Below are 17,185 nucleotides of genomic sequence, written 5' to 3'. Positions count from 1 at the left end.
CTGTATAAATATTGGTTATTAGTTCGGCAGTTTGAAACTACCGAACACCGACCACCCTCCTGGCTTGTTAAGTTCAAAAGTACCGTCGATTAAGTGTTCCCTGGGTGGCTTCTTGTTCGCACGAGGGGAGTCAGCAGGACTTGGTCATCGAGTGTCTGGAACTAAAATCGGACACTCGACCTCACGAACCACCGCTGAAACTACCGAACACCAGCTTCTCCCACTTACCGAACAGCCAGAAGAGCGGCATTCGGTAGTTATGTTCGTGCAGACAAGGGGAACAATCGCTGCTATGAGCCAGGAGGATCTATTCAGGATTTTGCTCGCTTTTCACCTTTTTCCCAATTGACCGACCGCACACGCTGAATTCGTGGAACTGTTTTGGGCAGGAGCCTCGTGTGTGGTCGGTAAAACATGACTTCCACACTTTTCAAGAACCCCTGAACCGATCTGGGTGAAATTTGGATATGTTTGTCCCCCAGATCGGGGCTATCAGGGGATATGTATTTTGTGGAGATACCTTGTGGGCAAAGGGGTGTTCTAACTTTTGGGGAAAATGTGTGCCCTTTGCCTGGAGATAATTGATCTATTCTTTAACTTATCTCAATATCTCCCAGGCAGAGGGAAGGCGTGTATTAGTGAAATACTGTATAATGATTGGTTAATGTATTTGTTTGCTGTGGGAGGTCCTCTTGCAGGAGGATTTCTCATAAAAGCCAGCCTGTTTTCAATAAAGATCATTCCTGTTACACCCTTCATGAAGTCTAGGCTCATGTTTGGGGAATATTCTATTTGCTGGGGAGAATCATCTTGGAAGCTGTATTCATCTCTACTATTCCTCTACTCCCTGCTGTAGCTATAATCACTTAGGCTCAGCTGTTGGGAAAGGAATAGAAGACCGCAGTACCATAACCACTGCAGGTCTTAACATTCACCACCTGACAATATGTTAAAATGGAGAACATAAATTGGTTATACATGAATGAGAAACAGGATACCAGGTTAATTTAAGCACCGGTGAAAAAAACAAAAACATTTTCGGGTTAATCTAATTTATGTCTAATGAGATTCTGAATGTAGGTTTTAGAAGTAGTCGACTATACAGTCAGTTACTACCTAGCTACAATACATAAAATACAAAGCTTCACAAATGTCCCACCTTCATACAACATAGGAGATAGATATATTTACGAGTCAAACCATTTTTGTGTAGCCAGATAGTTTGTATTTCACATGGGTTTGCACAATTTTTTGTAAAACGGCTTTTTCAGAACAATAGAGCAGTCAATTCTGTATTTATGCATTAATTTGGATTTTGAATAAATATGACATTTAATCCTCTTTATAGATGGTCTTTTTAAACATTTCACCAACTTTATGTTGATTAAAATAGAAATTCTCCAAGGTCAAAAGTGTAGAAAACATATTCAGCAACAACAGGCACACGGTTATATAAGTAATATTGCAAACACAAAAAATCTCACATTAACCTAAAATGATGGCCAAGTACAATAAATATTGATACATAAAAAAAAAAAAAAACAATTAAAATTGTCAGAGTGAGAATTGTAGATTTTTCAGTTATAAATGTCTAGTGATTCTGTTTGTCTTGGAATCTAAACAATTAGGGGAAAATATATGCATGATCCTTTAGAGACAAAAAACCCAACACATTTATTGTGTTTGCATATATAAGCTGGCATATATTACTAACAAAGAATGTCTAGAAGGAATGGTTTGAAAGCTTTGCATACCCAGACTACTTGTTTAAAGACGCTCTGCCACTTGCATTTTTCTTTACATAAATCAAGTAAAAACAACACATCCAATAGATTAATATTATTTTACATCTACCCACGCTACGTCAAATTTAGAAGTGATTGCTAGTTTTAGGATTTTAAAGACCTTGAAATAGTTACAGAAATATATATATATTTTTTAAATGTCAATTTCCAATTCCATTGGCAAATAAGAACCTCAAAAGACTGTTGTTGAGCCAAATAACTGCCACAATTCCAATGTCAAAAATCCACTGGAAATCTTTCATCAGGTTTTTATACAACAAAAATTAGTAGAACAAATTAAATAAAACAATCACAATATTAAAGAGCATTCAATAGAGATATATGATGGTACAAAGATATGTAAGCAGATAGCAAAAGTGTACCAAAAGCTAATATTTTGCTCCAGAATAAAGTATTTTTTATGTTTTGAGAAGACCTATTTTAGCAAAGTGACTGTGCAACTAGAACAAAACTCAAAGCAAACTAATCTCTTTTATTAGAGAAAAATCTGCAATGCATTCCATCTTTTCTGTGTTTTTCACTAACCTTATCGCACGGATGACAGTTTTAAGCGCAGGTGTTAGATCCTCAACTGATACATCACAGTGGCATCCTTTTTCATCGTGTACTTCCTCTGTTCCAAGGCTGACATCAGCTAAAAGATAAAATCAGGCCTCATTGGAAAGATGCTCATGGGAATTTCTAAACTCAACCTTTTATGGTCTAGACTGGAAAATACATAAACTACACAATCTGTTCATTAAACAACTGAACATGTATAATCCACCCTTAAAGTGACATTAGTGTAAACTGGAGACAATGTAGTCCAGGCACTCAGGGTCTTTTTCAAACAGCCGAAACACGGCAAACACAGCAACGTTTCGATCCACACTTGTCAAGCTTTGTCTTCACTATTTGGAATGGTGGTACAGTGCACCGAGGTCTACTAGTGTGGTGTTTCTTCAATAAAACTGCTGTTTGAAAAAGACTCTGAGTGCCTGGACTACATTGTCTTCACTGTATGGAATGGTGGTACAGTGCACTGAGGTCTACAAGTGCTGAGAGTGCAGATCTCTCCTTAGTTTGCAATTAGTGGAAACTGGAGCATTTATTAAAAGGGTATTAATAACACATAATAAAATAAAATTGACAAAAAAAAGAAAGGCTACAGTGATTTTTGAAGAGAAATCATTTGAAAAGGTTTTCTAACATATTGTGATAATTTGTAAAGCTTATCCAAAAGAATAAAACTGAGGCCTAAAATGTTTTTAATGATCTTTAATGTGTAGTTAAAGAGTTGTTTTGCCACTTGTGACCGTGATACGTAAATACATATACTCTGCTAAAGAGTGCATCGCAGAGTTAGCAGAATAAATGTTTACAGGATTTACAGTAAAGTTGACTCAAAGAATATAGTACATAGACATTCTATTAAAATCTGAAAACCTATTATGCCCTTAAGACACAAGGGATAATAAAGCTGAGAGACTCTGCACTCGGTATAAGTCACTTAAATTAATTGCATATACTGAATTGAATGAGTGTGGGATTTCTCAGCTTTGTAGTAAAGTAGAGGCATCAGGGGAATGGCCTTGAAGGTAAACATCACAGAAAACGATGTCACAGCTTTACCAAATTGTGTCCAATGTTTTGAATCTGAACAATTTGATATCAAGACTTAATTTGCAAGATACAGACATCAAAAGAACTTTAGTTTAACAAAGCTGTTTTGGTGTATAGATCATGTCCCTGCACGGCTCAATTCTCTGCCATTTAGGGCTTAAATCACATTTGTTTCTCTCCATTTTTCACTAGTTACACCTCTCCTGGCTCTGACTCACACAACCTGCATGAAAATGTTTTACTTTAGAAGGTATTATGTCCTGATCTGTAAATTAAACATTAATCACACAGGAGACTCTTGCAGGCCCCAGCAGGCCATTAACAGAGCTGGAGATAAGCACTTTATATTAAACAGTTTGTGCAATAAAGGAAGTTTAAACATTAGATCTCTCTTTACAGGAAGTGTTTAGGAGGTTGTGTAAGTCACATGCATGGAGGTGTGACAAGGGCTGCATAATAAAGGGATTTAACTCCTAAATGGTAGATAATTGAGCAGTGAGACTGCAGAGGCATGATCTATACACAAAAACAGCTTCATTAAACGAACACTATAGTGTCAGGAATACAAGCATATATTCCTGACACTATAGTTCTGAAGTGGCTCTTAAGGTATCCGGTTTCCATCCGATCTCAGTAAAAAAGTGATTTAACTAACCTTTTCTCCCACACTGTGCTGGTCTCGCCACAGCTGGCCCCACCTGGCTCCACTTCTATAGCTGAGATCATAAATCATGACAATCTCAGCCAATCCATAGTTACATAGTTACATAGTTACATAGCTGAAAAGAGACTTGCGTCCATGAAGTTCAGCCTTCCTCACATATGCCTTTGCTGTTGATCCAAAAGAAGGCAAAAAACCCAGTCTGAAGCGCTTCCAATTTTGCAACAAACTAGGAAAAAATTCCTTCTTGACCCCAAAATAGCAGTCAGATGTCTCCTTGGATCAAGCAGCTATTACCCCACTAATTAGAAATTATATCCCTGTATGTTATGTTTTTGCAAGTATTTATCCAATTGTAGTTTAAACATCTGTATAGACTCTGACAAAACCATCCAAGCTTTGGAAAGCTCTGGTAGGCAATTGTGCATGCGTGGCAAAATGCTGCACTGAGCCAATCAGCATTTTAATCAATGCATCTCTATGGGAAATGTTCAGCATCTCCAGAGACGCTATACACCAGTGCTGCACACAAGATCAGCCACTAAAAAACAAGTACACCTAGCAAGCCAAATTTGCTCTCAGAATACCGTATAACATATCCAAATACACCCCCACACAAATGCACAAATATCTACAACCAGCCAAACACATATACATTGATCCACCACAACAAAGCCCCTTAACGCCGTTAGGGTGTTTTATACTGTCACATATAAAGTGGGCTTTAAATCCTGTGGGCTAGAATCGAATACCAGTCAAGTTAGAAGAGCTTCCCCATGCTAAGATAGTTACCACTTGATTTTCCAATGGCTTGATCGTTGCTACTGAAAAATGCATAGCTTTAGAAATATAGCTGTCTGTTTTACATTCCTCTTAGCTGGGCTTCATTACGATACTGCTTTTAGCTATCAGCATAATTACGTTTTGTATATTTTTGCGGCTATGCTAGCTTTCTTCTTTTGGGCCCAGCAGATGTCTGTAAATTACTTCTTATGTATAACTTGGAGTATATATAAAATAGTTTCAACTTACTCAGAAACAATCTTAATAATTTAAATTACAATTTGCTCCCCTAGCCCTATTGATAGCCGCTCACGATTGCCACATGTCATTAAAGCTTTACAAACTAAGGGTAACCATGACATATTTAGCACTCTCCTTGGTTCTGAGATTAAATGACATTTTTATAGTGGTCATGCTCCACAGTTATATACATATAAAATTTCTTTTTAGCAAACTTGCCAACTGACACAAGAAAGACAGAACGTGGAACTGACAAAACAGATGGCTTCTAAAGCACTATTAAAATGACACCACTACAAGGAAGATTAGACTGGTGCGATAGCCCAATGCTTGCAAAAGTTTGTTGTCAAGAAACATCTGAAAACATTACTGAAAAAGGAGATGTTGAGCCAAGCAAATGCCAAAGGCACACATAAATTGCCCGGGGCACATAAAAGATGCTTTCAGTATATTTTGAAATGGCATGTAGCACTTATTGAGTTTGTGAAAGGCTGAGCTCATTTTCATAAATGAAGCATTTCCTTAACCCCTTTCAAAGCAAATCTCTCTAGATAGTGAAAAATGGAATCAGAGCTGCATGTAACTAGCAACAAATTACTATTTCTTGTCTTGTCCTTTGCCCGAGTTACATTTTGACCATAAGTTAAATATCATGTGTCAGTAAGACGTGATACACAAAGAAGGGGATTACTGGGTCTTTTCAGGAGGAAAGAACCTGTCTGTAAGATCACACCACCACTGCCGTGTGGTTTGATCTGACCAATTTTTTCTGGATCCAAAAAAAAAGTTGCTCCACTTTGTTATAGCGGCATGAGAGGTGCTTCCGCAGTGAGAACTGGCTCAGACTCAGTTTTTACAAGTAACCTACCATAGGGGAGAAATGTTGGATTGGACATTTAGAAGTGTTAGCATGACTCACAGGAGACAGATTGAGTAGATGCAAGGACTCATTCTCTGTGCTGGAAAGCAAAAATACGTAAAAACATTGTTTCCAATTTTTGTAGATTTGTGTCCTGAATCTAAATAAAGTGGAGAGCACTATAGTGTTAGGAAGACTACAGGTTAAAGCATTACTCGTGGTCATATCTTAGATAAAACTAATTTTGAATACAACAACAAACGTAAAATTATTCTTAATTGTTAATCTTGTCCCATGTGCAGCATTCCCGTTAAGCACAGTTATCCCCCAAAGAAAATGGAGCAGTATAAGTACTAATCCAAGTACAAAAAATATACTGTTGGTTGTTTTTTATTTTTACTATTGTCCAGACTTTTCAGTTTAAAGATGGAATAAATTTGCACCTTTTGTTACCCATTGGAATGCTTTCCTTCTTTGGCATTTTCCTTTGATCGCGAGGAAACCTTAATAACATATTCTCCTGAGATCTTAATAATAATAACAAGGGTACTATATACTTAAATTATTTAAGACATCTAATACCCTTGACTACCCTTGAATAAAGGCATTTGGACAAAGGTGCTTACTTTGGCTACCCTGCAATTTACTCTGCATTACATAAACAGTTCCCATCAGTACATCCAACTGGCCCCTAGGAGATTGATCAAATTCACAGTCTTATTGTGATTTATTGTGTTAATTATTTAGCAAAGTATTCTATGCAATTCTATATTTAAGAATGTATTTGCTAAAAATATTATTTGGCATTTTTTTTCAATAATTATTTATTTATGGATATAATCTTGTTCATATCAAGAAAGTAATTTGATGGTTTTTATATAGACTTCTGTTTGCTATTTAAATAATGCATTTATATAAAGTATATCTGCTTGCTCTTATACCACTTGACTTGATATATTGTTTTTGATATGTGTACTGGAAACATATTAAATCAATGCATTTCTCCAAGAAGCGTCTTGTTGGTGGGAATATACATTCTTAATCCAAGTTCGACCACAGGTATCATTGCAAGTTCAACTATGTAATGCAGCCCTAGCCACGCATTACCAGCCCACTGAACTTACCTGAAAAAGAGTCTAAATAGGTTTCATTATTACACAGTGTGTTTAATTTAGAAGTTCTTATATGCTGCTCTGTTAATAGCCTGCAACAGCTTCCTGTGTCTGATTAAAGTTTAATAAACGGAGCAGGAGAAAAGCACTTTTTTATTGAGCACACTGTAAGTAAAATCCTATTGACAACAAGATTTTAGTGAAAATTGGTAGAGAATTGAGCAGTGAGACTGCAAGGGTGTGTTCTATACACCAAAACCAGGGCTCGCAACTGTCCCGCTTTTGGCAGGAGAGCCCCAATATCGGGGTTCTGAACTGAGGCCCCCGTTTAGGCTTAATATTCCAAATGATTTAATACTGTTTGAAAATCTTACCAAACTACTTATCTACAAAAATGTCAATAGACTTTAATGGTGACATCTTTAGATAAATAATTTGGAAATGTTTTCTAACAGTCTTACAGTTTTGAATTGTTTGAAAGCTTATTATATTGAGGCTTAGTTCCTTGTTGCCCTGCATCCAGGACACCAGGGAACTGTTCCTCTACAGTGCATCATTAGATGCGTTTGCACTGTGCAACAACCACTAGGAAGAACAGTCTCCTTCAGGTGTCAGACACGCCCACTTTCGGAGGCAAACCCACTTGTCCCAATTCCATATCCCGATAGTTGGGAGATATGCCACAATTGCTTCATTAAGATAAAGTTGTTGTGGTGATTAGAGTCTCCCTTTTACAATACTAGTTGGGTCAACATTTCAGTCCTACCTTTAGTTGTTTATCAATCCCTCCTTTTGTTCCTGCACATATACAGGGATGGAATCTATATACATGTTTTTCTAAAATGTAGAAAACATTTTTTTGTATATTCAAGGCTTTGTAAAAAGCAATAAATCTTACTATCAGTAATTGGTTTAGGCTGAGAACTCTTCAGTCTAAGAGAAGGTCGAAAACGCGTCCTATCATTAAAGCTCCAGCTTTTTTGCACTTTCGTTGGGCTTCCATCTGTACCAACATCTGTACCAGGTGAACGCCGATCTCCAACTGATGCTTGCCGGCCTTTTATACTTTGCCCTCTTGGGCTTGCCATGCGTACACGCTCCTTAAAGCTTAATTTCTGGCTGTAAAAAGAACATTGGGAAGATTAACATTTGTACATTATTACCTCATTAGAGTTAAAAGCATCCACTCCACAAGAGTAGCTAATTTTTCTCTAGGGGACAATCAGTATGAAAACTATTGTCTCTCACAAATATTGCATGTTCTAATGTTTATGCTTCAGCAGTGCAATCACATTTAACATGAACTTATACAGTGCATTCCAGCTTAGTTTGGTTCAAACATAATGCAAAGGATACAAGCACATCATTACTTAAATATTTTTTCATCAATCTTCAATTTATTTTCAGATGGTATACAGCAAAATGCTAAAAGCCCCTGCTATATTTGAAAGTATCTTCATTTGTAATGTAGCTTAAACAAACATGCAAACGAATTCCCATCAAGCAAAGCATCCATTCAATGATCCATTACCTCATGCATGTGCAAAGCATTATTTTTGTAACAATGAGCAATAAGAAAATGGTGTTCATTTTATATTAAGCAAAGACAGTAAACCACATATACCACATTTTCTACTTTTAAAAAATGTTTTGGTATTTTTAAAAGCTCACAAAATTAGGATGGATACAGAGAAAGTCATATAATGTGAAGAACAAATTGGTTTTAGCCCTTTTCACAATCATTTTCTTTAACCCCTTAAGGACACATGACATGTGTGACATGTCATGGCTCCCTTTTATTCCAGAAGCTTGGTCCTTAAGGGGTTAAACCTGTGACAATGAAATGGTAAGTACATTTTGATCAACTTCTGCTTTTGATGAAGAAATATTATGTTATGTAGAATACTCAATGAGTGTGTAAATGATTTGATGATTAATATGTAAAAAAAAAAAAAAATGAACCAAACCTGATAATTAAATTGAAGAAGGTGAAATTAATTTTCATTTGAATCTTTCTGTATATTTTTTACTTTGTAAGGAATATGGACATTTTTTGTGGCTAGTTATTTTTTATTTTTTTTTAGCAGACAAATAACCATGACACGAATAAGTATGCTTGGGGCTTAAAGGGATTTGGACTACGTACAGAGTATCACGGTAAATACGAGATTAACCTCTCATTGGGGTATCATTAGCAATCCTGAAACTAGAGTTCTGGACTGACTAATGTCAATTCAGTGCATATTTCTATGCAATCATTGGCTTAGAATGGCCAGTTGCAGCTCTTCAGAAGCGGTTGCACATCACAGTCAGCCATAGAGGAGGCACTGTGCCCAGCAGGGCCAGGAAAAAAGGCCAAACCATTGCAAAACGGTTTGCTCTACTAAAATGAAATTGGACCAGGATACTCCTATTTATGATATTGGAGTAACTCTTTAATAGTGATATTGCCACCCCCCACCCCCAAAAAAGGCATGAACAGCAATTTAAGCTAAAATTGCAGTCACATGCTGAGTCAAATTATGGCCTCAATTTAACATTTATTTTTTTTTCAATGTATACTTTTTATTGAATTTTGTCATATAAAAACAGGAAATTACAGAAAAAAGAAAAAAGGATAGAGATAGAGGTACATCCAAATTGTTAGATAAGTGCAATTTCTGACATGAATTTTACATCTTTGAGTATAAAGATATATGACACATACAATCACGGTGAGTGGTACTGTTAATAAAATTGGCTTTAACATTACACATTTTAAAGGTAATCATATCTTCATTGCCTATATGCAGTGAGTAATACTGTTAATAATATTGGTTATAACATTACACATTTTAAAGGTTCACATATCTTCATAGCCTATATACAAAACACTTCTGCTTGCCCATGTTGCAGGTTGCGTGGATGTGAGCGGTCTCGTCTAAAATTATGTACTTACTAGTATATATGTACGGTTTGACATTAGATTCATAAAGTTACGCTATGGTTGTGCAGATTCGCCAGGGGGCAGAGTGTCTTAATTCTGTAAATGCCTACTAACCACTTGGATGTTTGCTTAAGGTAACGTTCTGTACACCTAGTCCATGGTTCGTATGGAAGGGGGATGGGGAGGCCTGGAAGGAGAGGGGGGGGTAATGCAAGAATAACATAGAGGTGGTTGGTCCAGACCTTTAGTGTGTATGAACGTTTGGAATAGCTGCAGTCACTACTCATTAGGCCTATGGGATGTGCAAACGTTATGTCTGCTCACTTAGTGAATGAACCATAAAAAGACTCCCAGTTAGACCAGTTAGTGTTGAATTTGGTTGCGTTGCCGTGTGTGGCCCATACCTTTTCATGGTTGTACGTGGAGTCAACATTAGATAACACTTCTAAAATATCTGGGCAGAGGGTGCTTTTCCAGTGTGCTGCGATGCGAGTCTTCGCGGCCACCAAAATATTGAGTACCGCATCCCTTGCTGGGATGTTATACAGGTTGGGTATTAGGTGTAGAATATAGTTACTCGGTGTGAGAGGGAGTGAGAGCTTGCATAGTCTGAATATCGAACTCTGTACGGATTGCCAGAATGCTTGTAAGTAGGTGCAATCCCAAAAGATGTGTTCTAGAGAGCCTACTTCTTTGTTGCATCTCCAACAAAGTGGGGATAAAGTAGTATAAATTTTGTGTAGTCTGAATGGGACCATATACCAGCGCATGAGAATTTTAAAATAGGCTTCCCACAGCGTGACACAATTGGAGGATTGTTTAGTGAATTTAATAGCCATTTCCCATTCCTCCACCGTATATTCCATTCCTAGATTGTTTTCCCATTTAAGCATATATGGCAGTTTGTTTGATGCCCTAGGGTCTGCCTGTGCTATATAACATGTTGAGAGAAATTTCCACGATGGGTGGAACTTCGTTGTGGTGAGCCATTTTTGTCCTAGCTTACTAAATGATAGGGGGTTCATGTATGATATCGATTTGGATGTCAGAATATGTTTGACTCTTAGATATAGGAATATGTCCCGAGAGGGTAGTTTGAACGCAGCCTGCAGCTCTGGGAGGGGGCGAATACCATTTTTAGTGAACATGTGATGGACGCGTGTGATACCCAGATCTGACCACCTTTGTGTGGGCAGATCAGGAGAGAACTGCGAGAGGGTTGAGAGAGGTGCAAGGTATAGTAGCTCCTCGGAAGGCCAGACTGATTTGTTCCAGGTTTTCCAAGAGTTTATCAGGAAGTTTGTGGCTGGTAGTGTGGTAGCTCGTGGAAGGGAGGATGAGGACCATAACACACTCACCAGGGAAGGAGTTTGGCTGCACGCTGATTCGAGCTTGATCCATAGGGGGTTTGTCCTGCCTGTCAATATGTCTAGGCTTTGTGCTAGTGTCGTTGCTATGTAGTAGTGTTGGATGTTTGGTATACTGAGGCCTCCCTGTGTTAATGGGCGCCACATTGATTGGAAAGATACTCTTGGGGGCTTTTTTTTCCAAATATGGGCATTGATGGCAGATTGAAAGCGTTTGATGAGTTTATTAGGGAGAGCAATTGGAAGTGTTCTAAAGAGATATAAAATATGGGGTAGGATCATCATTTTTACAGAGTTGATTTTCCCAAGCCATGACATATGAAGTTTATCCCAAGAGCTCATCTGTTTAGACAATGCGGATAATACCTTTTCATGGTTTTCCTTGATTATGAGTGAATTTGAAAGGGTAATTCTAACTCCGAGGTAGGATAGTGACGTGGTTTTCCAATCGAAAGGATAATTATTTTTCAAGGTGCCTACTAGTTGTGACGGTAAGTTGATAGGAAGTATTTGGGTCTTACTGATATTATTCTTATAATAAGATATAGAGCCGTAGGATGATAAGACCTCGGTTAGTCTTGGGATTGAGTTATTGGGAGTTGCCAGAAAAACTATGATATCATCTGCAAATAATGCGATTTTCTTTTCTCCTGCAGGAGTGGACACCCCGGGAAGTGTTGGGTCTAGTTTGATATGTTGTACCAGAGGTTCCAGGCAGAGAATGAAGATCAGGGGCGACAGGGGGCACCCCTGCCTCGTACCGTTAGTGATACAAAAACCTCTGGATGTGAACCCCGTATTGAAAACTTTAGCAGAGGGTGAGGAGTAAAGGGCCAATATAGTTTTTATGAAAGCCTTTGAGAGTCCAAAGGCTGACAGCGTTGCTTCCATGTAATTCCAATTCAGGCGATCAAATGCCTTTTCGGCATCCAAGGCCATGAGAACCCCACTCTGTTTGCTATCGTTTGCCCAGTCTACCATGTCCATACAGTATCTGGTGTTATCGCCCACTTGCTTTCCTTGTACAAAACCGGCTTGTTCCTCTGAGACTAGGTTGGGTATAAGGGGTTTGAGCCTGTTCGCAATTAGCTTTGCATACAGTTTCACATCCGCATTTAGCAGAGAAATGGGTCTTAGATTACTGCAAATTGTTGGGGGTTTATTTGGCTTTGGTAGTGTTATTATGTAAGCCTCCAGCATTTCCCGAGGGAACACACCAGAGTTTTTGATTGAATTAAACAGCTTAGTTATGTGAGGAGCAATTTGGGGCATCAGTTTTATATAATAGTAATTAGAGAGTCCGTCCGGACCGGGAGCTTTGTGTTTGGGAATAGATCTTATGGCCTGATTTATTTCATCCTCTGTGAACGGGGCGTCCAAAATTATATTTTGTTCTTTCGTAATTTGTGGTAGTTTGATGTGTGAAAGATATGCAGATATCTCCAAGTTATTGGGTACATGAGTTGTTTTGTCGTTTTTAAGGTTATATAACTCTTCATAAAATGAAGCCAGTTCGTCTACAATGTTATGGGGGTTGTATATTTTAACGCCATTTTTGGATGTAATATATGGTATTTTGGTTTGTAGATAATTAGATTTTAATTGGTTGGCTAGTAGTTTACCTGCCTTATTACCCATATGATAGAATCTTTGCTTTGTTTTCATCACCTGTTTTGTATACTGTTGAGTTTGAATTTTCTGAATGTTTTTTTGTATTTTAGTAATTTGGGTCGATACAGCTTTAGAGGGGGCTCTTTTGTTGGATTGCTCTAAATTATCCAGTTCCTGCCGTAATGCTGTATCCATAGCCTGGCGTCGCTTTTTAGTGGCGGAGCCTAGTTTAATAAATTCACCTCTAATCACTGCCTTGTGGGCTAGCCATTGGGTTTCGACGGAGGTGTCGTCGGTTGTGTTGAGGGCGAAATAATGGGATAATGTGGAGGTTATCTTTTGCAGGTTTATGGGGTCATCTAATAGGGATTCATTTAGTCTCCATTTACCCCGGCCTGTCGTGGGGTAAGGTACTTTGAATGTGATGGTGATTGGGGCATGGTCCGACCATGTTCTTTGTCCCATTGATTGATCTAAAAGGTGGGGTAAAGTTGCTTTATCTACAAGGCACATATCGATCCTCGAATATGTCGTATGTACACGTGAAAAATATGTGAAGTCTGACATTGAGGGGAAGAGACTTCTCCATGTGTCATATAAATCCTGACAATGTAATAAATTGGAAAAGAGTTTTGCATTATGGGTGGTCAGTTTATTGGGTGGTTTATTGTCTTTACGTTTTGTATCAAGTGATGGGTTGAGGGTGCAGTTGCAGTCGCCACAAATAAAAATGTGACCTTGAGCCATGCGTTTTATTTTTTTAATTGTTTTATTCAGGAAGGAAAACTGCGCCTCATTAGGGGCATATATTGAGGCTACTGTCAGTGATATGCCATTTAAGTCACCTACTAGGATAAGCGCTCTGCCTGTCTTATCTGCAAATTGTTTGTGTACCGTGAATATCCAGTCTTTATGGAAAATTATCGCTACTCCTTTAGATTTGTTCGGGGCGTTGGCGTAGTACGCTATGGGATATTTTGTTGAACGGATTTGGGAGGGTTTTTTTAAGCTAAAATGGGTTTCTTGGACGCATACAATTGCTGCATCGGAGTCATGCATAGTGTTCATGAGTTGCCTTCTTTTAAAGGGGCTGTTTAATCCTCTTGCGTTAATCGAGAGGACTTTCATTGTATTTGGCGTCATGGGTGAATGTTATGAAGGGCATTGCTACAGGGGAACCATTTAACCCATATAAGTAGTCTGTTTGATCCTCTGGCAGTTATCACAAGGAATCTTAACGGTATTGTATAAGCTATCCTAATGGCGGTTAGGGCCCACTTCCTATGTAGTTTGATTTGTGCATTTTTAACGTCTGGACTTACGGGAAAGGGGGAGATACGGGTAAAAAAGAAAAAAGAAGAATAGAACGAACAAAAGTATTTACACTCATCTTCCTGGATTGGAAGATACACAATGATCATCCTTGGGTGGGAGCTAGAATCTCCTCCCAGGGTGACAGAGGGAGGCTGAGAGCACCTCCCGACCTGGAATGAAAACATAACAACATTGCATATCACATAATACACGAGAAATAAACATAAATAAGGAATTAAACACCAACTAGCTATGATTACCGCGAATGGGTCAAGGTGTTATACCTGGTAACCATTCATATAGCTATTAGAGGTAGGGTTTGTTAACATGACAGTAACCACTTAAGCCTGTGCGTACTCTGTTTACGTGGTACGTTCCGTGTCAGGGACTTTAGTGGGACGAGAGTTAACTTTGACGGCTAACCATTTTCAAAGGTTTTTACGTTTAAATTCTCTGTTGGTTTTAACTCAGAGAAGGTAACTAAATTTGCAGCAAGTTAACGTGGTAAATAAGTAAAAGGTTGGCTAGCAGCAGACTGCTAGAGACTGGTATAGATTGGGAAAATAAACGGTTAAACGTAAACATTTTTGAGAAGACACCGTATAGGGTGTACGCTACATATAGCAAAGTACTAAGCAGACAGTTCTGTATATAAAGTATGTTCAACGTATTTAAATGTATACCATGGCGACCTTCAAGTCAGTACGATCCACAAGAGAGTTCAGGGAACCTTGGTCGGAGATCTTGCCATTTGCCAATCTCCTTGAATTCTTCGGGGAGATGCTGGCTCGGCCGCAGCTTGATGGTTGGGAGAGCCATTCCAGAGGCCCCACGTGGTGATCATCTTCATGCCTTCCGCCGAGTTATTCGCAATGTAGTTTCTGCCTTGTCGCCATATAATCAACTTAGTGGGATATCCCCATCTGTACATCACCTTGTTGTTACGAAGGGTTTTAGTGACTGTGATAAATTCTTTCCGTTTTTCCATCGTGGCCGCCGAAAGATCTGCAAATAGTGCGACCTGCTGATGAGGTTCAGGAAGCGTTTGAAGTTTTCTTGCCGCCATCAGTAGAGATTCTTTGTGCGCATAGTAGTGGAATCTCACTATAACGTCCCTCGGGACCTCGGCAGGCAGGCGTGAGGGTCTCGGTAGTCTGTGCATGCGGTCGTATGCCCATGCGGAGTCGGGCAGGCTTGGGACTAAGGCTTGACATATAGAAAGTACATGTGCTGGAAGGGCATCTTGGGGAATGTCGTCCGGAATGCCACGAAACCGTACGTTTTGCCTCCTCGACCTATCCTCCATATCGGCAAGCTTAGTTTTAAGAAATGTATTTTCTTCCGACAATTTCTGAAGTTTGTCAACTACCTCATTATGGGCCCCACACAGTTCGTCGGTTTTATTTTCCAGGTGACTAGTCCTGTCGCCAATGCTGGTAATTTCCTTTCTCAGGTCCCCGTTAATGCGGTGGAAATCAGCAGTGATCGTTGCTCTGAGCTCTTGCAGCATCCTATGCAGACTGCGTTCTGTTATGGGAGCTTCAGAGTACTTAGAGGAGCTGGTTTCATAGTCGGACTGTCCATCTGAGAAGTTAGAGGCCTCGTCGCCATCTTGGATTTCTCTGCGCCGACCAGATTTTTTCTGTTTGGCTGTCTCGGACAGCTTAATTTGCTTCGAGGGAGACATTAAGTAACCCTGTCCTTTCTTGGATAGGTAGATCACGGTGTTAGGGTGCTTTAGTTGTTAGTCGCTGTATAAAAGTCGCTTTTTGGTCGGGAAGACGGCGGAGCTCCTATGCCATGCGACTACTCACACCGGAAGCTGGGCACGCCCCCTCAATTTAACATTTAATATTTAATATTGTTGGATATTTTCAAATGACTTTTAAAATTATTTTCAAAATATAAAAATATATATAATAAATAAAAATAGATATATTAAAAATATTGAAATATTAAAATAATTTCAAACGTTAAAATATTTTAATAATGTATCCAAAAATATTTAATAATCTGAAAAGATTATCCAAAAATATTACTATAATATTAATTCACAAAATACTGATGTCTAGATGTCTGATAAAATGGCCTGGTAGATACACCTGCTGTACCTCTTTAAGATATTGGTAACAACTGCACAGTTGCAAACGATCTCTGTTTGCCAAACACAAGTTTCAGTTTTGGCTGTATATCCACTATCATCCTGTCCTAATTTGATCTAGTTTAACATTGTCATTTTACTCCAATACCAGGGTTGCCAGCCACCACTAAATTTGCTGAAAGTAAGCAAAAAAATACTTTAACATCAGCATAAAAAAATAATAATTGTTGAGACATTCATTTACGTTCACTCATGTAGCTGAGTTAATAGGTAGGAACACATTGTTCCGTTCAAACATTAATAAAAACAATAAACTTTATTCACATATTCTTTGGTACATCATAATCATTTTAACTGTCCGTAAACAGGTTTCATTGTAAGTTATGTTTTATTAAGATGTGAAAATATTTGAGTGATTGACCAAACCTACCCAATCAACTCTACAGTATTGTATAGTAGCTACACTACAGGCAACAGTATAAGCTACATATAGCAAAAACAAAATCAGAGCTGATCTCTGGCAGTGGGTTCTGTTAAGCAGTAGATGCAGTCCATTTATTTTTGTGGTGCTTACTCACATTTAGCTTCTAAACCCATAATCTCTCTGATTCTGCCTTGAGAGATACGTCCCTATTAGACATTACATAGTTTATGTACACTTCTTGTGACACATCCATCTGTACAGACTAAGATTGCTGGTTCGTCTGTTTGCCCCCCTTTCGTTTAATTGCCTGTCCGTATGCCCCTGTTCGTAAGTTTCCTAAGTACCGATTGAAACTACCGAACGGACGGCCACCCAGGAGA

At 38.5% G+C, this 17,185-nt stretch overlaps 1 protein-coding gene across 2 annotated transcripts in view; it reads right to left on the bottom strand.

Annotated features, from left to right (window-relative positions):
* Positions 1-17,185, bottom strand: part of KCNQ5 (potassium voltage-gated channel subfamily Q member 5) — a 608,771-nt gene that overhangs the window by 56,344 nt on the left and 535,242 nt on the right. For both annotated transcript variants that reach the window (XM_063442990.1, XM_063442991.1), the window contains 2 exons: positions 7,961-8,181; positions 2,331-2,439 (listed from right to left, as the gene is read on the bottom strand). In XM_063442990.1, coding sequence (XP_063299060.1) covers positions 2,331-2,439; positions 7,961-8,181 — 330 coding nt within the window. The remainder of the gene's footprint in view (positions 1-2,330; positions 2,440-7,960; positions 8,182-17,185) is intronic.

Source organism: Pelobates fuscus, chromosome 2, assembly GCF_036172605.1.
Source record: "Pelobates fuscus isolate aPelFus1 chromosome 2, aPelFus1.pri, whole genome shotgun sequence".
Classification (NCBI taxonomy): Eukaryota; Metazoa; Chordata; class Amphibia; order Anura; family Pelobatidae; genus Pelobates; species Pelobates fuscus.
The sequence above is the reverse complement of the archived record's forward strand: the minus strand, read 5'-3'. Positions and strand labels throughout refer to the sequence as shown.